At 45.5% G+C, this 27584-nt stretch overlaps 1 protein-coding gene across 1 annotated transcript in view; it reads left to right on the top strand.

The window, feature by feature from the left end:
- Cdkl4 (cyclin dependent kinase like 4) overlaps positions 1-22898 on the top strand; it is a 43627-nt gene extending 20729 nt beyond the window's left edge. Inside the window, exons 4-10 of the mRNA XM_041631207.1 lie at positions 443-515; positions 4238-4328; positions 8060-8257; positions 10985-11067; positions 14208-14264; positions 17283-17417; positions 21181-22898. Of these exons, the coding sequence (XP_041487141.1) occupies positions 443-515; positions 4238-4328; positions 8060-8257; positions 10985-11067; positions 14208-14264; positions 17283-17417; positions 21181-21282 (739 nt within the window). The 3' untranslated portion in view covers positions 21283-22898. The remainder of the gene's footprint in view (positions 1-442; positions 516-4237; positions 4329-8059; positions 8258-10984; positions 11068-14207; positions 14265-17282; positions 17418-21180) is intronic.
- The last annotated feature ends 4686 nt before the right edge of the window (positions 22899-27584 follow it).

The following is a 27584-nucleotide window of genomic DNA, read 5'->3' as shown; positions in this document are numbered from 1 at the left end:
GGAATAAACAGAACAGAATGCTGGGAGGAAGAGGAAGTGAGCTCAGAGGCCATGCTCCCCTCTCCCGGGCAGATGCATGCGATGAAGCAAGCCGCCAGGTCAAACATGCTGAATCTTTCCCAGTAAGACCGGTGCTACACAGTTTATTAGAGATGGGTTGATCGGGATATCAGAATTAGCCAGTAAGGGCTAGAGCTAATGGGCCAAGCAGTGTTTAAAAGAATACAGTGTCCGTGTAATTATTTCGGGGCATAAGTTAGCAGGCGGCCGGGGTGCTGGGGACACAGCCCCGCCTCTCCTATTACTACAATTCTCCACTCTCCCCTCCCCCCAATGCTCTGTGCTCCAACTATGTTGAGCCTGTCTGCCCCCTTCTTCCCAGCCCTTGCTTCTGGGACCCAAACCAGAGGTTTTCATTGCTATTTTGGTTCTTTTCCTCCAGTGTTCCTGATGGGGTCATCAAAAGTGTGCTATGGCAAACCCTTCAAGCCCTCAACTTCTGCCACAAACATAACGTAAGTAGCACTTCCTAATGCTGGAATGTTCTCAGTAACAAATCTTGCAACAGAGAGAGAAATTGCCAGAGGGCTAAAATCAGAGCCCTTTACACAGTGAGGAAAGGCGGTTCACTCACAACCCTTCTCCTATTCCCATGAGAATCAAGCTATTGATAGCTTCTGAATCCAAGTTTGTGTGGCCTGTCCAATATTTCCTTCCACCACAGAATTAATGACTCTGAGAATTTTTTAAATTGGGCTAAAATAATTTTCCATCTTTTTCACAGCCTGACCCATCATGGCTGGGTCAGGTTGGGTTTCGTTCTTACTGTAGTGTTGTGGAGTATTAGTTTAAGATCTGTTACATTCGTTTATGCTGTGGAACATTTGTTTAATGATGCAAAGACGTGTTGTGTTCTTTTATGTTGCATTTGTTTAACTCTGTGAAGCTGTGTTATTTTGCCTGTCTAAAACACTTGATTGGTCTAATAAAGAGCTGAACAACCAATAGCTAGGCAGGAAAAAGACGTAGGAGGAGAAACTTGAGGTTGGGAGATGAGGAAGAGTGAGAAAGGAGAAGGAGAGGAGGCCGCCAAGGGCCACCCAGCTGTACAACCAGCCGTGGAGTAAGAAGGACACGCAGAAAAAAGAAAGGTAAAAAGCCCAGAGACAAAACATAAAAGAAGAGAAACAGGTTCATTTAAGTTAGAAAAACTGGCTAGAAACAAGCCAAGCTAAGTGCAGGCATTTATAAGAAAGAATAGATATTTATTCTCCATGTATTTATTTGGAAGCTGGGTGGCAGGCCACTTAAAGAGTAAAATAAGACCAACTACTTTCTGTATGTGTGTCTGTGTGTGTGTCTGTGTGCTCACGCGCGTGCACATGCACGCACAGGAGTTCAAGCCAAAGCAAGATTATTGTTTTTCCCTGTTGTGTTTTGCCTTATTGCCTTGAGATCAAAAGGTTGCAATTTTCATTAGGCTGGCCCACCAGCAACCTCTTGGGATCTGCCTGTCTCCACCCCCAGGGTTGGCATTACAGGTGTAGATAGCCATGCCCTGCTTTTTATGTGGGCGCTGGGAATCCAAACCCAAGTAGATCTCAGTGCTCACAGGGCAAACAAGCCCCCGAGCCCACTGAACTGACACCAGCTCCAGGTTTCGTTCCATTGCTGCTGTGTTTAGATAGCGGTGTTTGATGTGAGTGTCTCATGCTTCTTCTTGTATCAGCATCATGAGCTGTATAAGGCCTGATGGCCCTGACCTTGGCAATGGTGATCCTGATTGGCAGGCTCAGAAGTTACTCATTTTATTGCCCCTCCTTCCGACCCCCATTTTCAGTTTCTCTGTAGATCTTTATACCTGATGGTTTCCACTTTCTTGCCTGAATCTAGAATTCATGGAGATTAAGAAATGGTCCTTTGCCAAAGGTGTTATTGCTTCTGCATTTTCATTGGGATTGCAGCCGGGTATGGTGGTCCACACCTGTAATTGCAGTTCTCAGAATGCCAAGGCAGGAGGACCATGAATTGGAGGACAGCCTGGGTTGTAGCATGTGCTCCTGTCTCAAAAATAACCTAGTAACAATAATAGTTGAAATTGCCTAGAAGGTAGATTACTCTTGTGGACCCTGGCTGCCGTAAAATACAGGAAGACAAGTACGGACTGGGGGTGTAACTCATTGGTAGAGCATGGCCAACGCTCTGGATTCAATCACCAGCGCTGCAAAGAAATAGTCTTTTAAGACCGGGGAGATAGCTCACTGGTAGAGCGCAGGGTCGATATGTGCAAAGCACCTGCTAGCTGCAATCTGCTCAACCGTAAAAAAGTAAGCAAATAGAAATAAGGTAAATCCATGATGGTATCCTTCATGTGTCACTCTTCAGAGTGATGTATGTGTCTCAGCATCCTCCCTCAGCGAGCAATGTTTGCTAGGGCTATCGATGGCTCTTATTGCTTGGGTGTTTGCGATGCTGGCAGTCATTTTCCGCTCTCACTTTGGGCCAGGGGAAGCTCACTCCAGTTGGCTCCGGGAGCTTTTACTAGAATGAGAGATTTTATAAAATATCTCTAGACCTTCCGAGTGGGTACTCAGTGTGCCAAGACACTGATTAGGAGCGCCATATGGGCATTTCCAATGCCAGCAAGATGTCTACCACTGTAGTCTGGGATCGCTGGGAAAGAAAATTCAAGATCAGGGAACTAAATATCTGTGCTTAGAGAAGCTCTCTTTAGTTTCACAAACGCCGCTGAAGTTTCCATTAGAACAAAGAAAAAAAACCTTCATTTTCAGACATTTCCATGGCAGAAAATGGGTGTTGTTCACAAGATACAAGCCTAGCTTTCATGATGCAATTTGTGCCTCCCAGTCTTTAGAAAAGGTAATGTTGGATGGAATCAGTCCGTTGCTTTCTACCCTACTCCAGGAGACAAAATGTTCTCCTAAAGTTGATGTAGAAATAGGCACAGCTTTTAACTTTTTTTTTATGTATATGGATATTTTGCCTGAGTTTGTCTGTGCACCACAGGCGTGCCCGTGCATGAAAAGGTCAGAAGAAGGCATTGGATGCCCTCGAACTGAAGTTACAGTGGTTGTAAACCATCCCATGAGTCCTGGGAATTCAAGTTGGGTCTTCTGGAAGAGCAACCAGTAGTCCTAAGCACTGAGCCATCTCTCCTGCCCTGTTAAGTTGATTTTTAAAGACACAGTTTACCACAAGTGTATGTGCTGTTGGCCTGTATACTAAGACACTCTTGAGGACAGATAAATGGTGAAATGCTTACCATGGACCTCTTATATAAACCGTGCTCAGCCAGTATCTGTTGAATAACCAGATAGACAGGTGGATGGATTATCCAACCAGCCTTCTTACCTGAGTGTAACCAAACAATTATTGCAGTTTAATGTAATCGGCATTGCCTCCACTTAGAAGAACATATATACCCTGAGCTTTAAAATATTGCAGGCTTCTCATTAACAATCAGTGGGAACTATTAAAAAATGGGCAATTTCTTAGTACGTGTTCATGTGGAGACCAGAGACCAGGTCTGTGACGCCCATCTTTCCCTTCCCCCTTCACATGGGTTCCAAGGATGGAGCTCAGGTTGCCAGGCTTGCAGGGTAGGTTCCCTTAGCTGCTGAACATTCTGACTGGCGGGGCAGGAGGGGGAATAATTTCTAGGCATTTTAACTCCCCCAAGATGAAATTCTCTTTTGAATATGTTCATTTTCTCATTCTCCTCTATGAGCATCTCAGTGTTGCTGTTGTTATTTTAGTCTCTCAAGTCTGCGTTATCCAACCTGGATTGCGGTTCATGAATAGTAGTGATTCTTGTTAAAGGCACCTACTGTTTACATTTCTCTACACTTCCTGTTACAGTTCAAATAGGCACCATAGAAAGCGAACAAACTCTCGGTACTAAGTGTGTTCCTTTCTTCAAAAGATCCAGATGGATGCCGTTTCCACGAGTAACAATTAACGTTTTAATATCTTTTGATAATACCCTGACATTTAGATAAAGTTTTTCTTTTATTTGACAAGATTTATACATGAAAATTGACAGCTTACATTTTTCTAGGAAAATGAAGGCAATCTCGTTTTGTTTTCCAATTATAAGCTCTGAGGCTTTGGTAAGCCCTGTAAGCAATGGTAAACTACCCATCATTTAAACTAATGGGTGCTGTCGATTCTTTGTCATTTTGATGGCTCAGATAATTAAGCAAATATTTTCTTGCAGTGTATTCATCGGGATGTAAAACCTGAAAACATCCTAATAACCAAGCAAGGAATGATCAAGATCTGTGACTTTGGATTCGCAAGGATTCTAAGTAAGGACATTTTCCCCCTGCTTCATCTATTTCAGATGACTAGAAATTGATGTCATTTGTACGCTTACTTAAGCTAATGGATAGATGCGGAACGTCTTGTTATCCGAAGAGGGAAGAAGGCTCAGATAGCCTTCAGTCAGCTGATAATTCAGCTTCCCTCTGTCCAGCTAGGATTATTGGATGACACCTCTGTGCGCCTGGCCCCCCAGGAGTGGAAAAAGGATCATAAGATGCATTTCTGCTCTGCAGGCACTCATAACCCAGAGTAAACGAGATGAAAGAATAAGACAAGATGGTCAGCCATAAAGCAGTGAAGTGAGGGAGCAGATGGTTCCCCGGGGAGAGATTGCAGCATGGGCTAGAATGATTGGAGAAGCTGAAAGAGTCAGCTGGAAATGAAAGGGCCGCCAGGATCCAGAGACAGTGCTAAGAGAAAGGACACCATCCCCAGGCAGTGAGGGGTCAGAGGGATGGGGGATAGATAACTATTTCTCCCTAAGTATAGAACGTGGAAGCTGCAGGAACCTGTGTTAGCAACATACACTTTGTGGGGGGTGGGGGTGAGGCATGGGGGGAGGTGGGCAGGTATGAGCATGCTGTGCCTCCCAGTGGTACCCAGAAGTGACTGAAGAAGGTTGAAGGATCCCAAACAAGACTGGCCAAATGTCTCTGAGGCTACTGTGCTTGGTGGTGCAAAACAATAGGACCCAGATGATAACCTGTTTCTGCCGTGGTTGAAAAGAGAAACGGCAAATGGAGACGCTCCTAAGCTATGGGCTCAACAGAAGGTTACGGTTAGAAGTGACAGTCACAGAGTTGTCAGGACACTGGGAAATGCTCAAAGACTGGAGAGATGTCTTAGTGCAAAGCACTTGTCCTGCAAGTCTGAGGACCGGAATTCCAAGGCCCAGAAGCCACGTAGAAGCTGGACACACAGCACGTTTGCAAACCTAGTGTCCCTAGGATGAGATGAGAGTCTGAGATAGGGAAAACCCCAGAAACCCAGGCACATAGCCTGGAGGATGCAGCAGAAAACCAGGAACTGCCTCAAACGAGGAAGGTGAGGAGCAGCACCCAAGGTTGTCCTTTGACCTGCATGCTTGTGTGCACACGCACACGGTATTCAAATGCTCGTATACACACACTAAATTTAAAAAGAAGGAGAATGTTCCAAACACTGTAAGCAGAAAAACAAGCTAAACACATACAGGCAATGTCAGTACAATTAGACAGGAAATGCATGGGGGAAGGGGCTGGGACCCGGGCTCAAATGGGAGAGGGCTTGCTTCGCAGGCAGGAAGTCCTGCATGCCCTGGGCACAGTGGGGATGGGGTAGGGTGGGCTGGGATGGGGGGACAACACAACACTACAGAGTTGTAGTCCCAACACTTTAGGAGATAGAAATGGGACAATCAGAAGTTCAAGGTCATCCTTGCCTACATAGGCAGTTTGAGCCAGCCTGGGCTACACAAGACCTTGTCTTTAAAAAAAAATAGTTTATATAATTTTTTGGAAGAGCCGTGGATGGATAGTCAAGGTCGTTTTCTATTCTTGCTGTGAGGACTGTTGTTTGATGAGTTGCAACCTCTGGATTTTTTGGTGGTGTTCAAACTGCTGTCCATGGGTCGCTTACTAAGGAGAATTGCCACCCAATGTAACAACACACACCTGTATTCCAGCACTTGGCAGATGAAGCAGAATGATCCGGACTTGAGGATCAGCATTACATGGTGAAGTCTTGTTTCAAACTGAGTAGTGACCTTTAAACCCAGCACTCAGGAGACAGAGACAGGCAGATCTCTATGAGTTAGAGGTCACCCCGGTCCAGTTAGAGAGTTCTGGGACAGACGGGACTACAAGAAGGGACCCTATCTCAAAATGGGAACTGAACACCAACAAAAACATTTATTTAGCATGTGTGCACCACTCAGAGCACCCATGAAGCTTAGGGAACAACTCGCCAGAGTGGGTTCTCCCCGACTGTCACACAGTTCCCAAGGACCAAGGCTAGCAACAAACAACTTTGCCCAGTCGTCTCACTGGCCCCACACGTATTTTGTAAAGACAGAGAAGTCTCTGCAAGTCACGATTTTACCAATTTTTCTTTGCCTGTGGAACATTTATGGACTTGGTCCAAGAACTCACATGTGACTCTTGTCACCTAAAGGCCTGATGGGATTGTTTCGTCAACTTCCCTCCAAGCTCAGAGGGAGAAGAGCTGAGATTCCCAGACCTTCGGGCTCACATAGCACCATGAGATTGGATTCCACCCACTGGCCATAGGCAGTACCACCCCCAGGGCAGAAGAAGGACATGTCTGATGGGAAGGCTTTCGCCCAGACCGCCATCGTCTGCCTGACATACAGGTGTGACTCATGAGACAAGGAGTCAAACCATGTTGTCACTATCGTCCTGAAAAGCTAGAATGGACAGGGAACGTGAGTGTGTGCAGCCACCCAGGACTTCCGTGGTTCATCAGGACTTCTCTGTGGCTGCCGGAGTGAGCAGCCATAACCCATGAGACTTTAGGCAGTAGAATGTGATCTTTCCTGGTCCTGGAGGCTCCAGGGGATGCTCCTTCCTGTACCCCAGGCTGTGCTAACCCTCACCTGGCAGCCACTTCCTTCAGCATCTGCTCTAAATCACATGCCTGTCTGTCTCCATGCCCCTGCAGGGCCACCTCGTTATAATGCCAGTTCTTGGACTGGGGTTACGGCTCAAGTGGCTAAGTGTCTGCTGTACAACCATGAGGACCTGAGTTCAATCCCCAGAACCCACTATATATATATATATATATATATATATATATATATATATATATATATGCTAGGTATTATGTTGTGCACTTGTTTGTAATCTCCATGCTGGGGAGGCAGAGACAAGCAGGTCCCTGAGACTCTGCTGGCTGGCAGCCTACACACAGATTGGGAAATTCTGGGTAGAAGTGAGAGTCTGTCTCAAATCAAGGGAAGGGTTAGAGACGTAGCTAAAGTGCCTACCTAGCACGCACGAAGTGCTACATAAACCAGATATGTGGCTCACTGCTTTGAAAAGGTAGAGGCAGGGGCATTAGGGGTTCAAAAGCAACATGGAAAAACACTGTCTTAAAAAAAAAAAAGGCAAGGTGGGAGACGGGCCTGAGGGGTGGACAGGTGAGGTGGATCTTTGGCTACACATGCATGCACGTATACATTCCCTCTCTCTCTCTCTCTCTCTCTCTCTCTCTCTCTCTCACACACACACACACACACACACACACACACACACACCCTGGCTCCTGAATTCAGGACCCACCTCACTATAACTCAACAATTGCTGAAAAGATGTTATTTCCAAATAAGGTCAAATCCACAGGTACCCAAAACTGGGACTTCAAACCTATGGAGGTTTTTTTTTTTTTTTTTTTGGCGGACACGATTTAGCCAACACCAAGCACTGTGCTGATGAGAAAAGGAAATGGATGACATCTGACTTAGACTTGGGTGACCCGACGGGAATTCTTACCCCTGTCTGGGACGACTCTCCCATGGTCTCCAGCTAGGGTGCACTCAGTGTCTCCTGGGGCCCCAGCTCAGTGACGGTCTCACTACCCCGTGTCAGCGAGACCCGGGCTGAGAGCTACACAGGTCTGGCTAAGCTGCCGTCCCAGCTGCTCCAGGGAGAGTGGGCCAGAGGCACTCGGGCCAGGTGATAATGGTGTCATTTAATCTGCCTGATGCTCTTCCTCGCAGTTCCAGGAGATGCCTACACAGACTACGTTGCCACCAGGTGGTACCGAGCCCCTGAGCTTCTCGTGGGAGACACGAAGTACGGTTCCTCCGTGGACATATGGGCTATCGGCTGTGTTTATGCGGAGCTCCTGACGGGTCAGCCACTCTGGCCGGGAAAGTCAGACGTGGACCAGCTTTACTTGATCATCAGGACACTGGGTATGAACTGCATTTTGTGGGCCACATGTTCATTATAGCACCCCGGTGATAAATAACGTAATGAAAGCAAGAAGCCGTCGCTTCTCTAAGCCTCTGCGGGGGAAGGTCTCGGGTCTCGCGGTTGTAGCCAAAGCCCAATCCTGTCTGAACACACAGTGCCAGCAATGAGTCTGCAGAGGCCTTGCCAAGAAAATCCAGTAAGTCTGATATTATTTCCTGATCAGGGCAGCCAACATTTAAAGTAATATTAACGTAATGCACTTATGTACTACCTTAAAATTTGTAAGTTCTCAGTTTTAAGAAAAAATTTGTAGTCTGGACAGATGGCTCAGGGTTAAGAGCAGGTACTGATCTTACAGAGGACCCAAGTTTGGTTCCCAGCACCTGTCTCCGGTGGCTCCTAACTGCCTGGAACTCCAGCTCCAGGGGATTCAACACCTCTGGCCCTGCGTTCATGTGTGCAGCCTCTACCCCCAGCCCTACCCAGAGACGTACATATAAGTAACTCCTTTTTTTCCAAATTAATCTTTTATTATTTTCTTAATGTGTTTTTAGTTGAAATAGAATTACATCACATTTTCCCCTCCCTCCAGCCACTCCCAGCTGTCCTCCCTCCAAGCCCTCTCATGCTCCCCACTCTCAAGATGATAGCCTCTTTTTCTTTATTATTGTTATATATATATATATATATATATATATATATATATATATATACATTTATATGTGTACATGTATATATATAGCCTACTGAGTCCATTTGTTTTTTTGGCTGACCAGCAGGGGGGCTCATCCCTGGAAGAGGCTAATTCTCCTTCTCCCAGAGTCATTACTTGCCCGTAGTTCTTCCCTAGGAATGGGACCCATGAAAACTCCCCTTTCCACATTAGTGTGTCTGCTGATACTGCTGCCAGTACCGGACGGGACCTCCCTCCCATCGAATGCGCCTTAAGTCCAATCAGACAGCTGTTGGCTGCCCCGATGTGTAGGTTTCTTTATTGCACCTTGATGCACCACCGCCTGGCGGGAATTTATATCTTTATTTTAAGATTTGTTTTATTTTGGCCAAGTGTGGTGACACACACCTTTAATCTTAGCACTCAAGAGGCAGAGGCAGGCAGATCTCTGTGAATTCAAGGTCAGCCTGGTCCAAATAGTGAGTTCCAAGACAACCAGGACTATGTAAAGAGTCCCTATCTCTCTCAAAAACCAAAAATCAACAACAAAAGAGGTGTGTGTATGTGTGTGTGTGTGTGTGTGTGCTCACACATGTACAGATGTCCACAGAGGCAGAAGAGGGTGTGGGACACCCCTGGAGCTAGAGTTGCAGCTGTGAAGCTGACCAACGTGGCTTCTGGCAAGTGGACTTTAGAAGAGCCACTGAGCAGTCTCGCTAGCCCCAAGATACATCTCTTTTAATTGTGCCTGTGAAACTGAGGTTCCAGCAGCCTCCATGGTTAGCCTGAAGTCATACACCCCATAAGGTGCAGAATAGAAATAAGACTGGAGAGGCGTGTGTGTGTGTGTGTGTGTGTGTGTGTGTGTGTGTGTGATGCTGGAGGTGGAACCAGGGCCTCTCATGTATGCTAAGCAAACCCTCTGCCACTGAGTTCTCCCCCAGCCCAGTTGGAAGCCTGTCTCATGAGCTGTGGTCGCTGTGTCATCCTTGACAGTCAGAAGCTGTCGTCTTCTTCCCATGGTTGGAGAAGATCTACCCCAGCGAAGACTACAGATCCACTCCAGGAGCTGGATGCAAAGCCATTAACGCTGTCTCGGCAGGATGAACACACAGATCTTTCCCAGAACTGCTCTGGCTTTCTGCCTGCTGGGCAGCTCTCTGCTTCTCTCTAGCTCATTCTCCCAGACAACACTGTAGGTCACACCTTCTGTGTATGTGTCTGTCTGCTCAGTTCCCTCCCTCTTTAGACAGACCAGCATTGACTCCTGTTCATAGGATCAGCTGACGAACCTTTCTTGGCCTCATTTTCCTCACTGATACAATAGAAATAAAAATGGGCAGTTCTCAGATTGGGCATGTAGCTCAGTGGCAGAGTGCTTGACAATCATGCGTACATCTCTAGGTTTGAACTCTAGCACTGCCTGGCTCAAGCATGGCGATGCGTGCTTGTGAGCCCAAGATTTGGGAAGCAGAGGCAGGAAGATCAAGAGTTCAAGGTCATGTTTGACTATGTAGTTTGAGGCCAGCCTGGAATAGACAAGCTTCTGTTTCAAAGGAAGAAAAGAATGAGGGAGGGAGGGAAATGAAGGGAGAGAGAGAAGGGAGTAGAGGGAGGAAGAAAGGAAGGAAGGGCAGGGTGGAGGGAGGAAGAGAAGGAAGGAAGGGAGCAAAGGAGGGAGAAAGAGAAGAAAGGACGGAGGGAGGGGGATGGAGGGAGGAAGGAATAAAGGAAGGGATGGAGGGGGTGAAGAATTGGAGGGAGGGAAGCTATCTGTTCTGTTGAGACATTGTCTGGAACGGAGATGAGACAATGAGCATGAAGACAGCAGCACTCGCTCGCTTAGTCTTACAGGGAGACTGACAAAGAGGGTCGTGTGGAGAGTGGTCCTCACCCAAGCAAGAGGCCTTTGCACAGGCTCACACTGCCCATGTCTGGAGGGAACACTCAGGCACAGAGTTCCCTTAATGCCTTCATCTTAGGAGATTTTTATGATGCGCTTTATGATTTTCTAGCCCAAGTTATCAGGAGCTATGTGGTTTGTGTTTTACAGGAAAACTCATCCCAAGACATCAGTCCATCTTTAAGAGTAACCAATTTTTCCGTGGCATCAGCATACCTGAACCAGAAGACATGGTAACGGGCTCAGGGCTGCGTGGTTGTTATTTGTGCTGTTTCTGTAAAGAGCTGATTGTTTCACATGTGTGCTTTTGGCTGCTCTTTTCCACATGAAACACTGACGCAAAGCTGACATAAGTCCATTTAGAATGTAGACGCCACACACAGTGGGCCCAGCACAGTCACCTGAGCTCGGGAGGAGATCGAGCCCAGGCAGCCTGAGCCGTTTTGAGGCCCTGACTCAAAAACTGTTTCTAAAAATCCAGGCATGGTAGCATGGCTATAATCTCAGCACTCAGGTCTGTTAACACAAGTTTTATACCAGCCTGAAATAAGGCAGCCAGGACTATATAGTGAATCTCTCTATCTCTATCTATCTATCTATCTATCTATCTATCTATCTATCTATCTCTATCTCTATCTATCTATCTCTCTCTCTCTCTCTCACACACACACACACACACGAGCACACACACACGAGCACACACACAACAGGAACAGAGTGATGCTCAGAGGCTAAGAGCATTTCCTGTATAAGTGTGAGGACCCAGCGCCCATCAGAAAGCTGGGTGTGCCTGTGCATACCCATAGCCCCAGCAGTGGGAACAGGGGACATGGGGGCTTGCTGACTGTCAGCCCAGGTTCCATGGCAGACCCTAACTCAAGGAAGAAAGGAGTATAAAAGAAAAGGACACACAGTGTCCTCCTCTGGTTTCCTCACACACCTAACGTGTTTTTGCACATTGGCATACGTGTACCTACCTCCCCATATACACACCAAAACAATAACTAATAAAGATGGTGAAGGAAAATAAGTTTGCCTGATCTGTGTCTTCCACGAGTCACGTACATTTAAATTTAAGTCACACTCGGTGTCCGATACACCACATTGATGGTTTTGGTTAACTCTCCCTGAAATAACTACTTTCTCATAAAGTCCTTAAACAGTTTTCTATTTTGAAGATATGTTCTCTCTCAGTTGTTTTTCTTCTTATAGAGCAAAGCAAAGAGCGATAGAAATAAATTTAGAAAAATTAAAACATTTTTCAAGTCGTGCTCAGTGTGCCTAAAATCCTAGCACCTGGGAGGCAGTAGCTGCAGGATCATGGTTCCTGTCTAGCCTGAAACATAGAGGAGGTTCTGTGCTACCCACCACCCTCCATAAAAAACAAACAAACCAACAAATCGTTGTTTCATAATTTGTACTTTCTCATGGAAGTTCATTCTACAAAATCTGCTATACCCTTGCAGCTCCTGACCCAAGGGCATGTCTGCTCCTAGTCTTGCCTTGTCTAGTTCCCTCTCTCAGGTCCCCTAAGCTCAGGGTCTGAATTCCCAAACTCCATGTTGATCTTGGTGTTGTGATCCAAGCCTAGAATACCAGCACTAGGGAAGCAAGAGGTGGATGCCACAGCTGAAGGTCAGCCCATTCTACATAGTGAGTTCCAAGCCAATCAGGAAGACATATAGAGAAATTCTGTCTCAGGCCAATACCAACAAAAACCATCTCTTGTTGCTGGGCTTTTCTTTAGGCCACCGGCTCATAAAAAAATGACATGAAGACTTATTATTAATTATGAAGCTTGGCCTGTAGCTTAGGCTTGCCCCCACTAGCTCTTACAACTTAAATTAACCCATTCTATTTGTCTATGTTTTGCCTCGTGACTTTTTACCTCTCTTCCATGTTGCACCTCCTGCTTTCTCTCCGTGTCCCCTGGCGTGTCTCTTACACCTGGATTCATTTCCTCTTCCTCTCTCTGCCTGGAAGTCCTGCCTAACTCTTCCTACCTAGCTATTGGCCATTCAGCTCTTTATGAAACCAATTAGAAGGTGCCTTGGTCAGAGACACATCTTCACAGCGTACAAAAAGGTTTTCCCACAACAATCTCCAAACTGTCTGCCAGTTTGCCCAGTGGAGGGAAAGGAAAAACCTTCAGGAGAGGCATGACCACACCCACTGTGCTGCAGCAAGGGACGCTCAAGAATGGGAAACCTGAGAAGCTGGGTAGTGACATGTGGCGTGTGGTTTAAGTCCATAATTTCATGTGTGCCTCAATTACCTAAGATTGTGTGTGTGTGTGTATGCATATATATGTATAGATATAGTTTTTAATTTTTCACCAATATATGAGGCTAAAGATTGACTTACAAAGATAAAAGTTAAAAAAGAGGTCTGGCTTGGCAGTTCAGGCTTTTGTCTCATTTAGTGTGAGGAAGAGTTTGGAGGCCCCCAGATCCACACAAAGGCTGGCTAGCTGTAGTGACTGCCTATGTTCTAACCTCAGAAAGTACAGACCTCAGAAAGTGGATCCTAAGCCAACTGGCTAGAGACTAGCCATATGGATGAGTTCTGGGTTTGAGAGACCCTGCCTCGGGGAATAGGCTGGAAGGACATAGAGGATGATTCTTGACATCAGCCTTTGCCTCTGTGAACACACACACGCACACTAGCACGCTTGCCCCGCACAAGTGGAGCAATATGCATGCACACACACATGAAAAGCAGAAAAAGTCACACAAGAATTATTTATGTAACGTGTCTAATGCAAAGAATGAGATACAACAAATTCATTCGTCTGCTGCCCAGTTTGAAGAGTAGAGTGTTACTATTACCTTTAGTTTCTCCGTCTCCTCCCCTCCCTGCTGTTCTGGGATGCTTCACCTCCTATTGACTGCCGTAGTGTTTCTCAGTATCTAAGTCAGAGACCCCTCATTAATATGCCAGGCTCCAACAGCCAAGCACCGTGGGAGGACTGGGGTGGGACGTATTTCATGTTTGAAGCGTCCATGTCCCCTTCCCTTCCAGGACTACTAGCACCAAGAATAAGTCAGTGCCAAATTAAGACAGCAATTCTAGTTTTATATCTCTTGAACCTTTATACTAGACTACAAAATTATGTAAAAACGTGTTTAAAAACTTAAAAAGGGCCATCAAACACATTAAGGGTGTTTCTCCCGCAAATTGTCAAGTACACACACTGTGGGCTGGGAGATGACTCAGTGGCAGAATGTTTGCCCTGCATGCACAAGGCTGTAAATAGAGCCCTCCAAGACTATGAAGCACATATATACACACATAATACATACATGTATACTACATACATGCACATATTCATTACTTTGGGTTTACGTGACACTTGAAATTCTTTGTTTTCCAGGAGACTCTTGAAGAAAAATTCTCAAATGTTCAGCCTGCAGCTTTAAGTTTCATGAAGGTATGTGGGAATTATAGCTACAATTATTGATCCTGGTCATTCAGCACAGAGGGGAGGGGAGCTGTGCAGAATATAGTGCCACAGTAGGGAACAGCAATTTAAAATAGTAAGATCAGGAGGGAGGTGATAGAAGCAGGTGCCTATGCCTGATGACCTGAGTTCGATTCCTGGAACCAACACAAAGACTTCACAGAATTATCCTCTGACCCCATCCCCACCCCGACTTGGTCCATGACACGTGTGCCCACAAAGATGCACACATACCCCTCTTACATACAAACAACTTTTAAATTGCTTTTGAGAACAAAAGGACCCCACCTTGGACTTTGCAGCTTGTTTCTCAAACCCTGACTTCAGACCTTTTCCCAGGTTGAAGCTGGCTGAGAGGGGGACTTCTCAGGACTCGTCCTGTTTTACAAAAATTGTTAACTGGGGAGATGAAGACTCAGGAGCCCTGTCTCCATCAAATCAATATTAATGCTCAAAAGATTAACCAAGTGCCCAGTGGTGATGGCGCACGCCTTTAATCCCAGCACTCGGGAGGAAGAGGCAGGAGGATCTCTGAGTTCCAGGACAGCCAGGGCTACACAGGAAAAACCCTGTCTTGGGGGGGAGGGGAACATTGTTCTCCACCTGAAGCTCTGGAGCGTCTCAGATGGCAGCCTCTTCTTAGACTCTGAGAATGTTCTTTGAATGAACAATCCATTTGGTGGACTGCATTGCGATAGATTGAAAACCCCACAGAATAATCAATGCAAATTCAAGATGAGAGTGTAATGAATTTGAAAGTATGATGGTTAGCTTTTATTTATTTGTTTGTTTGTTTGTTTATGTTTTCCGAGACAGGTTTCTCAGTGTGGTCTTGGTTGCCCTGCCTGGAACTCATTCTGTAGACCAGACTGGCCTTGAACTCACAGAGATTTTCCTGTCTCTGCCTACCAAGTGCAGGGATTAAAGGCGTGCACAACCACCACCCGGCCAATGGTTAGCTTTAATTGCCGACGTGATATAGCCTAGGATCACCTCGGGAAGGAGACTCAATGAGGGATTTTCTAGGTTAGGTTGGCCTATGCGCATGTCCTGGGGTGGGGGTTGCTTTGATTAAATTAATTAAGATGGGAAAACCTGCCCACAGTGGGTGGGACCATTCCCCGAGCAGGGGATCCTGGATTGTGTAAGAGAGGAGAAAGTGAGTTGGGCCCGCACGAAACATTAATCCACTGCTCTTGTGGATATAATATGACCAACTGCTCCACATTCCTTGATTTTTTTTTATTTCTTCAACAGCACCAAAACCAATATCTAACATATTTAAAGGATACTTATTACCTATCACTGAAATAAACTAAATAGATGAATATTATTTATTCATAAACCCACATGGTAATTTTCAATTTATCAGAAGGCTGGTGGTTGAAACATTTTGTGTTTGCTTAATCCTACAACTTTGATCTAATTTTTGGTCTTTCATCTTTCTTTATTGTGTATGTATGTACAAATATGCCACAACATGTATGTGGAAGTTCCAGGACAACTTGTGGAAGTTCTTTCTTCCACTGTGTCGATTCCTGAGATAGAGTCCTGCCAGTCTTGGCAGCAAACACCCTTACCCCCTGAACCATCTACCCCACAACCCCAACAGAAGACAAGCTAAGGTATCATGTAACTCAGCCTGGCCTCCAACCACCACTTCCCCTTTGGAAGGTGAGGGTAGGACCTGGAACTAGAATTTCTAATGGGCTCCTGGTGACAATGATGGCTCTGGACTGGACAACTGCTTTCCGCTGACAGTGAAAAAATGTCACTGATCAGAGACGACCCCTGATCCATTTGTGCATCTTCCCTTAACAGTCTGAGCGGTAGGTTAGGGAGAGGGCTCCGCGGATGAAGCATTTTCTGTGCGAATGTGAGGACCTGAGCTTGGATCCCCAGCACATAAATGCCAGGGGGCATGGTGGCCCACCTGCGATCCCAGCTCTCTAAAGGTAGAGACAGGGCATTCTGAAGCAATCCAGTTAGCCGGGGTACTGACCTGCTTAATGAATAAGGTGGGGGATGATGGAGAACAACTCCCCCCATCAACCTCAGCCTCCACAGGCACACATGAGCAGGCTTATCTGCAAATACACATAAACCCTACGAATGAATGAGTTCATGCACACACACACACACAAGCACACATACACACTCATGCACGCCTGCACTCATATACACATACAGAACCATGCACGAACACATAGACACACATGCATGCATGAATGTCTGGGTGCCAAGAGCATGTCTAGCTATGAAGGAGTTCCAAGAACTTAGCCAGGTGCTGTGGCACATGCATCTAAGCCCAACACTTGGGAAATGGAGACAGGATGACTGGGAGCTTTAAGTCCTCTTTGGTTATATTGCAGGTTAAACGTCAGTTTGAGCCACATGACAGGCTTTCTCAAAAAAGAAAAAAAACGGGCTGGAGAGATGGCTCAGTGGTTTAGAGCATTGCTTGTTCTTCCAAAGGTCCTGAGTTCAATTCCCGGCAACCACATGGTGGCTCACAACCATCTGTAATGAGGACTGGTGCCTGCAGACATACACACAGACAGAATATTGTATACATAATAAAAAATAAATAAATATTTAAAAAAAAAGAAAGAAAGAAAACCTAAACCAAACAAGTACTCAGTAATGTGATGGTTTGTTTGCTTGTTTAATTTTAATTAATCATTTCTTTGGAGACACAGATTCATGTGGCAGAGGCACAGGCTAACCTCAAACTCTCGTAGTCAAGGGTGACCTTGAACTCCTGATCCTCTTGCCTCCTGAATGCTAAGATTACAGGCACCCAGTGTCTGTTGTTCTGGAGATCAAACCCAGAACGGCGTGTGTCCTCGCCGAGTGCCTACCACCTGCATCCAGCCGAACGCCTACCTTCTGAAACCACTGGCCCACTTGTTCGCCAGAGTTTTGGATGCGCAGGAACTGAGTAAGCCCATATCTTACATCCATGTTGCTTTTCCTCCTCCTGTGAAGGGATGTCTGAAGATGAACCCAGATGACAGACTGACCTGTGCCCAGCTACTGGACAGCGCCTACTTCGATTCTCTGCAAGAGGATCAAATGAAGAGAAAAGCCCGCAGCGAGGGAAGAAGCAGAAGGCGTCAGCAGGTACCTCAGTTTACAACTTGAAGCGATCTAGAAATACTGCTCCCCCCAACCCCCTTTTCCACTTGTCAAAGTGAGACAAGAGGAATACCGACATTTTCGTTGCTGCTGTTCTGATTTAGTTGCGTTTATCTCAGGAAATATTGGTGATTGCTGTAATAAAACCTACAACCATAAAATATCTCGCTTGTTGACAAATCTTCTTCTGACCATACGTCTCTACAGATGGGGCTGTCATGTTTCCCAGGTTAGCCTCCCGCCTCAGCCTCCTAAGCAACTGGGATTGAAGGTGAACAGCATCCTGCCCGGCTTGCACTTGAGTCAGTTCTTGCATCCTTTCTGTTATATTGACTGCACAGACATCCTGCCAAATGCCTACCTAAAACCTAACAAGGGCACCCTGATCACAACAGGATTGAATTTTGCCATCACTGGGACAGAATTCCACCCTCTTCAGTAGCCTCTAGATCCATGATTCTCAACCTGTGGGTTGTGACCCCTTTGGAGATTGAACAACCCTTTTACAGGGGCCACCTAAGACCCCCAAAGAATACTTATGATTTTTACATTATAATTCCTAACAGTAGTAAAATCACAGTTATGAAACAGCAACAAAAATAATTTTATGGCTGGGGCCAGCCATCAATGAGGAACTGTATGCAAGGGTCACAGCCTTAGGAAAGCTGAGAACCGCTGGTCTAGAGAATCATCTGTTGCCCATGCAGGGAGCCAAGATGGCCTTTTCTAGGCCTTTCCTAGAAGCCAAGGACAAACTTTTCTAGATCAAAAGGAAGAAGCCAGGGCTGGGGAATCGCTCAGTGATGGAGCACTTGCCTAGCAACCAAGACCTATCTATCATAAAATGGGCTAGACGGAACAAGATGGCAGACTCTCATGAGAAATATCGACTCTGAAGAAACCTTCAAAATTAAAACAAACTTTATGATAGGTTTGTCTTGAATTCTTTTCTCCTCATCAGCACCAAAAATAAATAATAGGTAACAAAAAAGGTGTTTGTTACATTTCATTAAAATAAAGTAGAGAACTGTTATTTATCAATAAACCCAAAAGGTAACTTTCAATTTATCCAAGACTGACAATTGATGCATTTTTTATTTGATTAATCTCCCATCTTCGATCTAATTTTTAGTTGTTTAGTGTTTGTTTCCATGCATACAAAGCTGCCAGGCATCCACATTTTTTATTTGCACAGGCCATTTTACTTTTCACTATTAATTGCTTTCAAGTCAGTCCTAGCCCTTACACATAAATAACAAATAGATTAGGGCTTGGGGCCGAAGATGTTGCCCAGTGGTTAGGAACACCTGTTGCTCTTACAGAGGACACTAGTTCGGTGCCCAGCCTTCTGAACACTACATGGTGATTCACAACCTTCTCTAAGTCCAGCTCCAGGGGCTTTGGGTACCCTCCTCTGACGTACACATGTGCCAGGCAAACATGTGGCACACACACATACCTACATGCAGGCAAAACACTCATACACATTAAAATAAAAAGTCTTTAGAAGTTTAATAAAGATTAGGGCTTGGGGATAAGTCTGAGACAATGATCTGAAATACGGTATGAATGTATAGGAAATGCCTGCTGCTTTGAGAACCCCTCACCCACCCCCACCTCTGTCGTGGGCGAGGATACTCCCTTCAACCCTTTAATACAGTTCCCTCATGTGGTGACCTCCAACCATAAATGTATTTCTGTTGATACTTTGTCATATTGTCACTGCTATGAGTCATAATGTAAATATCTGTGTTTCTTGATGGTTTTAGGTCACCCCTATGAAAGAGTCATTTGACTCCAAAATGGTAGCAACCCACAGAGTGAGAACCACTGTGACAGAGGATTCTCAAGGCCCGCTGTCAACCAGAGAGTAAGAACCAGAAGTACAGCAGGCGTTAGGTAGCCTCATTTATCAAGATTTACCAACATCATGTTTGGTGTTGGTGGGCTTCCTTGGTAAACTGTGTTCTCTCCGCTCAGGCGTAGTGGGTCCCATATGGTACCCATTGCGATACCTTAACGCAGCCCAAGCAGAGCCCCAGAGAGCAAAGCCGAGAGGACCGGAAGACAAGGACCCGAGCTCGAGGAATTTGAGCCGGGCACAAGTTACATTGACAGAGCATTTGCCTACCATGAAAGAAACCCTGAGTTGCCCAGCACTGTGTAAACAGGTCCTTGGTACTGGAATTCCAGAACTGGGGAGACTGAAGCAAGAGGGTCAGAGATTCAAGGACCATGCTCTTTGTCTTGGCTACCTAGGAAGTTGGTGCTACTGAGATCTAGCCAAGAGAAGGTCAGAGAGAGGTGGGGGAGACAGGGATGGAGAATGGAAGGATGGACAAAGGATGGACAGATGGACTGGCTGGTCGTGGTCATACACGCCTGTAATATCAGCATCCTGCATTCTGTAGGCCGAGGCTGGAAGACCAGTGAATGTTTAAGGTTGGCCTGGCCTACATATGGAGATCCTGTTTTCCTGTCTCCAAAACAAGGGGGACATTTAGAGATGCTGCTGAGTGGTAGAGGCTTGTGTATTGCATGTTCTCTACAATCCTAGTGGAGAGGATCCCCATAAAAGACCAGTCACCCCCCCCCCCAAAAAGAGAATTTTGACAAAGATCAATGGTAGAACACAGGCCTGCTCTTAAAGACAGTGGTCACTCTTGCAAGAGGTCAAATCCCCTGAAGAGATCAGGCCACGCCTCCACCTGCAGCACTCCCTGGGACAGAGCACAGAAGCTGTTCCATGGTGTTTTCTATAGCTTGTAATCTATGGTCCTGACCTGTACCTGGCTCACCCATGCTCTGTCGTATATGCCATTTTGAGCTGATTCATGTGGATTCATGTCAAAACTCCCACCACCCTTTGAAAGCATTGAAAGCCCTGATGCTCCCTTGTTCTAGGGGTTGTCCTGGGGATTTTGTCTGAAGGTAGCTCTGCACCCCCTTTCTTGGCAGCTGTCTCTTTTTCTCCCTGTCTCTCATATCCTTATTCTTGAGTCTGGCACCTTAGACCACTTGGCTAGCCTGGCACCGCTACTTTTTAATGAAGTCCTTTCCAGGCTTTTATACGGAAGCCTTTCTTTCCCTTGAAGGTCCTGTCATACTGGCCTCTCACATATATTGTTCCATTGCTGTCTAACATCTCCCCCACAACCTCAAGGTTCAATCTTGGTCCGGAGGCCCTTTCTCCTAATAAACGTCACTCCTAAAGGGGAGTTCCATATCTGCTTCCTTTCCCTGATGGATGCTGCCGTTCTGTTACCGTTATATTTAAAAGAAAGGGAAGGGGGAAAGGGGACAGGTTACACAAGGGTCTTTGTGCTCCCGTGACTTGGCTTCAGGAGTTCAACTATGTCTCTGCATGATAAGAAACTACTTCCTTAAGACCGCTGTCAAAAGACAGAGGAAAAAGACTCATTTTTTAAAATGATGGCAGGATGCTGTTTCCAGGGATTCTTGTGGAATAGCTGGTGAAAATCTTTTAAGCCTTGACAGCACACTCAGAAATACCATATTGAAGTAAGCAATAGTATGTCTATGAGAACCCTGAGAACTCACAGAAGCAAATTTCCCATCCAAGTATCAGAGGAGCACAGTTTTTGGATAAGCGAGTAAGCATAATTTTAAAATTGTTGAGTTTCGCCCTCTTTTGCGGTGTGTCTTTTTGTTGTTATTTTAACCCAAATAGTACCTGTAGAAATGGTTTCCAATTTACTTTCTTGTTTTTGTCTTGTTCTGCTATTAGAATCAACTGTTGCCTCTTATACCTGGAAGCCACATCTCCCCAACACCTGATGGAAGAAAACAAGTCCTCCAGTTAAAATTTGATCACCTCCCTAACATTTAGGGAATCCATTCTTCCCAGTGCACCCATTTAATATGTAGGTATTTTTGTATGCGACAGGAACGCTCAGTGTTCCCGGTGCAAACGAGCGGCGTGAAAATGAAGGCGCCGCTGAGACGCGCGTCGCTCTGATTTTTCTGGTTCCTTTCCCCGTGCCTTTCCCATGCCAACTCTGTCTCCTAGAACACTCTCTTCAAATGTCCTAATGCCAAAATGGCGCACATACGGAGCAGGTTTGCAATTCATCAGAGCCGTATTTCCTCAGACACTGCGAATCTGCGGGCTAACGCGTCCATTAGGGAAGGATCTCATCTGCCGTCTCCCTTCAGCTGACCACATAACATCCTGAAGCAGGAGCAGATCTGCCGGCTGCTGTCGACAGAGGGGACACCACTCAGCTTCCACACTGCAGTCTCTTCTCAGTGTAGCCTGGACTATCTTTCCTCGGCATTTACATGGTGACCAGAAGAGATGGTCTAAGGTAACCTCTTCACTCCAGGGCAGACTCTTCTCCATCTTATGAGGCACTGCAGATTCTGCTTTTACAGCGAGCTTGAGAAAATTCTGTCGTTGCTCAATAGCGGACAGACTACAAGGAATCACCCACCGCATGACAATAATGTTCCTGAATCACTGACTGCCCACTCTAAGGCTGTCCCTGGTGCACCATGCTTTCTCGTTTCTTCTTTTTTAACCTATTTGTGTAGTCGGTGGAGCAGGGGAGATCTCACATGTGACCGTCAAAGGACAAGTCGGAGGCCAACCTGGTCATTATGGCAAGCCCTTGTCTTAACACCCACTCTCTAAAAGTTGATTGAACCCAAATCCCTGTTGCTGGACATAGAAAATATGTATAGTTCATACATATGTAGAATACCATTGTTGTCATTTGTCAAAATAGCTGAAGATCTTGCTAGTAGTAGAAGTGTACTTTGCCTTGGTGGATATCTTAGTATTTCATTTCTGACCTGATTACAGTTAGATAAAAAAAAAAAAAAAGAAAAAAACATCAAAGAATGATTGTGTATTCTACATTTTTAAAGTAGACCTGCTTTAATTACGTTAGTTAAACCCTTATGAGAGGCTGGGGATGCGACTGAATAGATGCAGTTCTTGCCTGATATGCAGAAGTCCTGGGTTTCCTTCCCAGCATAGACAAAAACAGCTGTAATCACACCTCCCTGGAGTCGAAGTTCGAAGTCACCTTGGCTCCTCATAGAGTTCAAGGCCAGGCTGAGGATGCACTGTGAGGCTCTCTCCAACCAAACAGAAGTAAACGAGTTAGCTGGTAAGGGCAGTCTCTGGCCAAGTCTCTAAACCGTCACTCTGAAGAATGCGCCGTGTTTCCAGACAGTTTCAGAATGTGTGTGGATAGAAGCCAGGCTATTTCAGCTCACTCGACATTGTAACCATCGTTACTTAGCATTTAATAATTAGCATAATAGATTAGAGTTAACTACAAAGTAGCGTTGGCTGAATTAGGTTAAATGCATAATATTATGGCATTTAAACTTTTTACTTCAGATGTTTAGAAAAGCTGCGTGAAGATTAAACACTTCAGTGACTGTGTATTTGTGTATTTAACTTGACTGTTCTTTAATTTATTTTAATAAAAGCCAGAAGCACTTCTGTCTCCCAATTTCTCTTCAAATCAACTATTGGTCTATTACCTGATGCTTCATACTTACAGGAAAGTCGTCTCTGTCTCAATTCCACGCATGTTTTCTGACAGGTTGCAGAATCTGAACGGCTGACACAGCAGACTGCTCCTGTGGGAATTTTGACAAACGGGAAACTCACAAAATCTCTTCCAGGCTGACTGACCAGCCAGATGCTTAGCCCGGAGAAAATCTAGGCAACTTTACCAGAAGGCTGAGAGAGTCTTTCTATTTCAATCTATAAGCATATTTCTCTGCCCCTTTATAGTTCTGCAGAATGCAGCATGGACTTGTGTCTAGAGTTTCATCTTGCAGAGGGCTTTGTGTGGGCTGACAAAGGGGGAGAGGATTCCAGACCAAATGCAGAGCAAGGATCAAAAGAGAGAGAAGCAATTCCCAGTGAGTGAGGTCACTGTTCGAATATGCTTCGCTTTTTTTCTCTCCAGCTGATAGTTCTGCCTTCAGAGTGTGTGTGAGTATGTGTGTGTGCGCGCGCGTGTGTGTATGTGTGTGTGTGCGTGCGTGTACACACCTGTGTGTGGTGCACTCACCCAGTAGGCACACCTGGGTGTCAGAGGTGGGGTGTACACCTCAAACCTTTCTCTACCTTATTCTTAAACATTTGTTTGTTCCATGCCATCAAGAAGGATAGTCCCCTTCATCCCACCTAACCTTACATCCAGGATGGCTTTGGGACCTCCTGAGGCAAAGATTGGACTGAGCCCTTTAAGGCCTGGCAGCTCTGTTTCTTCTGAGAAGGCAACCTAACATGCTTGAGGCCCCGAGTTCAAACCCCAGAATTGAAAGGAGAAAAAAAGAGTATTATATGAAACAATAAAATGATTATTTTAATATGCTTTGTAATCTAAGAAGCTATATAAACATTGATTATTCTCTTCACCCTCTAAGACTTAAATGGTTTTTTTTTAATTATACCAGTTTCTTTCATGTGTGGAAAGGGGAATGTATGCTGAGGTGTGTGTGTGTGTGTGTGTGTGTGTGTGTGTGTGTGTAGGTCACACGAAGGGGATGGGAAGGGTGAAGGAAGAGTTGGGGAATGGGAGAGAAGCAGCAACAGCTAGCTCACCACTAGAAACAAATCCATGATGGTTAGCCCATAACGAAGAAGCCACTATCTGGAGCTCCACCATTCCTCCCTCCTCTTCAGCTTCTGTCCCCCAGGGCTCCCAGTATCTGGTGAGCTCCACTGTGTAATATCCAGACAGCATAGAATCTCTGCCCTTGCCCACTTTTGTTGTCTGTCCACGTGTTGCTACTGCTGTTTTATGTTGAGATGGGCTCTCTTGTTGCCCAACCTGGTCTTGAGCTACCTCATGCCTCCCTCCACGCCCAAACTCCCCGTCAGTGCTGGGATCACTACACCAACTCTTTGAACTCCTTATGGCTTGAAATTGAGCAAAACCCAAACTGATTCTGCCTTACTAAATGATTAGCCTAAAAGAGTTCAAAGCAAAACCCTCCCACGTTCTGCCTTCAATATTCTATGAGACCCTATCTCAAAGAAAAGTTTAACAATATGCTGAAATATGCCTAAAACAAACTTTGTATGCTTAAAATATTTACTAACACCAGCCTGGGCCCTAGGCCTGCTTGTCTTCCAAATAAATCCACTGGAGGAAATGAGAACCTTTGGCCTCTGGAAACCATCATGCTGCTGACTTTAGTAAGCCTCACTGGCTTCGCAGAAGGCAGGGAACAGTCAGGCAAGATGGCTGTAAGGATCTGTCCCAGTAGGGTGTACTGTGAAATGACACAAACAGCCTTTTCTCGGGTCTGCTGTAGATGGAATAGCAAGGTGAGGACAAAGAAGGGTGCCCTAGCGTGGTGAGTGCTCAGCCAGCATTGCAAAAAGCTAGCCCTGCGGTCTTGGGCCTCTTAGTCTACTGCTAGAGGCCCATGATCCTTCCTGTCTGTGGCAAAAGAGCTAAGTTCTGTGGTGTAGAACCCTGGGTGGGGTTGCTTTGGCTCTGGGCTGGGTCACTTGCTTTGTTAGTGTTGTTTGGTGTTGCACACTGAAGTCATTACACCATGAACAATGGTAGAGCACAAATACACCCACTAGGTGCCACTCTGAAGTGGAAGAAGGCACGTCAGGCGCTCTGATGAAGAAGAGTGGGCACGGTGGAGAGAGTGGCACTGACGTCCTTGCAGGGTTCCCGGGAGTAAAGGAAGGCCCTGGAGTCACAGGGCTGCTAACTTCTCTGATAAATGTGCTTCCCATTTTCCCTCGATCTCCTATCTCAAAAAATAATCCAATTAAATGCCTAGTGAATATTTTCTATAATCATCCTTTAATAGTGTTTTATAGCTTGATTAAGTATTATACAAATTTTTCTGTGATGAAAGTATTAAAAATAGCACGGGCTTTTTCTTTTCCCCAAAATAATATAAGCTATTCATAGACAGTCTGGAAAATACAGATAAACCCAAATTTTAAAAAAGTGGGAGTGGGGAGAAACTCGCTCATGACCTCAGAAACTAGAAGGGATAATCTGGCTGTTTAGATTCTACACATGTACGTTTTAATCTTTTTCTGTGTGTACACACACGTGTTTCGAAGAAAGTAAAATTACACTGGCCATAGCTTTTATAACTACCCCTTGTCAATTAGATGAACTTCGAATATTTAAACCTTCTGATTACATATTCATAATGGGGCTAGGGAGATGGCATAGTGGGGAAGCATACTTATTGCTCTTGCAGAGGACTCGGGATTGATAACCAGGCATCCACATGAAGTTTCCCAAGCATCCATAACCCCAATTTCAGGGGGATCCTATAGACACATTCATAATGCATATACATAAAGTAAATACATTTAAATAAATATTTATAACTTTATATAAACATTCAGTTGTTACTAGTTTTGCTTCTAAAAATCAATGCCTTGAGTATCTGTTTGGTTAGAGCTTTGCACGCACCTCCTGGACGAGATTTCCATCTGGATAAACAGCTCCAAATAGAATCGCTGGGTCAGCAAGTCTGTGCCCCGCTACCGCTTACGGTACATGCTGCCAAGACACTCCTCAGAAAGGCGTTTGCAAGTTCTCTTTCCAGCAGTGGTATGAGGTAGCGGCCACGCTCCACACGTGAAGCAAGGTCACGTGTTACTAATTTGGGAACTCTCTGTCTCTGTGTCCCTGAAGAAATGGCAAGGCTCTGTAACAGACACTCAGACCGCACTGGTGACCGGAAAGTGAGAACTGAGGCTATCACAAACCACCCGCTTTCTCCCTCCATTTCAGTATGTACATACAAATGTGCACATAGTTTAATTTGCTAAAACTACGCAATAATTTTAAAGAGATAGCTAATAGATCAATACGACTGGGTTCCAGAACCATTTACAGCAAACCATTTCATGAAATCTTCAGAGCCTTATATAAGAATAGTGTTCTTAATATTTAGTACCCATTTTTGTGTTTTTTTTTTTTTGAAATAGGATCTCATATAGCCCAGGCTGGCCCCAAACATATATGTCATGAGGGAGGACCCTGAACTCTGCCAGCACCTTCTGAGCGATAGAATTCCGGTGTGTGCCAGCATCCCCAATTTCTGTGGTGCTGGGGAGCAAACCCCGGGCTTCATCCATGCTAGTTAAGCACTACCGACTGCCCTTGTCCTCACACCATAGCATACATGAGGTCAGAAGACAGCTCACAGCCGTCGGTTCTTTCCTCCACTGGAGAGGTCTGGGAGATTGACTTCAGGCCGTCAGGCTTGGCAGTAACACCTCTGCTGGCTGAGCCCCCTCACAGGCCCTGATACCTATATTTTTAAAAAGCAAAATTGTGTTGTGAAATGAAATCCCTGGCCCTGGGCAGTAGAGCTGGTGTGACTGAGTTAATGTTTGGGTGTCTGTCCTCAGAGTCCCTCTTCTGACCTCCCTTGGAAGCTTCCAGATGGATCTCTGTTCACCCTCTATTGTTGAGGCAGACCAGCTTCCTAAACACAGAACATGTATCACCCAGAGGGTGCATTGCGTTTAATTATGAAAAATGTGCTTGTATATACAAATGATTAGTAAATAAATGAGCTGGGTGGACAGAGGAGAGGGAGAAGCTTTCCTATTAAGAAATTTCAAGCCGGGCGGTGATGGCGCACGCCTTTAATCCCAGCACTCGGGAGGCAGAGGCAGGCGGATCTCTGTGAGTTCGAGACCAGCCTGGTCTACAAGAGCTAGTTCCAGGACAGGCTCCAAAACCACAGAGAAACCCTGTCTCGAAAAAGAAAAAAAAAAGAAATTTTAAATAAAATATGCATATGCTGCGGGGCTGGAGAGATGGTTCAGTGGTTAAGAGCCCTGGCTGCTCTCCCAGAGGACCTGGGTTCAATTCCCAGCACCCACATGACAGCTCACAACTGTCTGTAACTACAGTTCCAGGCAATTTGACACCTTCAAACCAAATGCACATAAAATTAAGTTAAATAAGTGTTTAAAAATATGCAGATGTGCCGGGCGGTGGTGGCGCACTCCTTTAATCCCAGCACTCGGGAGGCAGAGGCAGGCGGATCTCTGTGAGTTCGAGACCAGCCTGGTCTACAAGAGCTAGTTCCAGGACAGGCTCCAAAACCACAGAGAAACCCTGTCTCAAAAAAACCAAAAAAAAAAAAAAATATGCAGAC

Source organism: Microtus oregoni, unplaced genomic scaffold (genome assembly GCF_018167655.1).
Source record: "Microtus oregoni isolate MIOR12 unplaced genomic scaffold, Mior012 000036F_ref0000092, whole genome shotgun sequence".
Classification (NCBI taxonomy): Eukaryota; Metazoa; Chordata; class Mammalia; order Rodentia; family Cricetidae; genus Microtus; species Microtus oregoni.
Note: the sequence above shows the minus strand (reverse complement) of the source record. Positions and strands in the feature narration are given on the sequence as shown.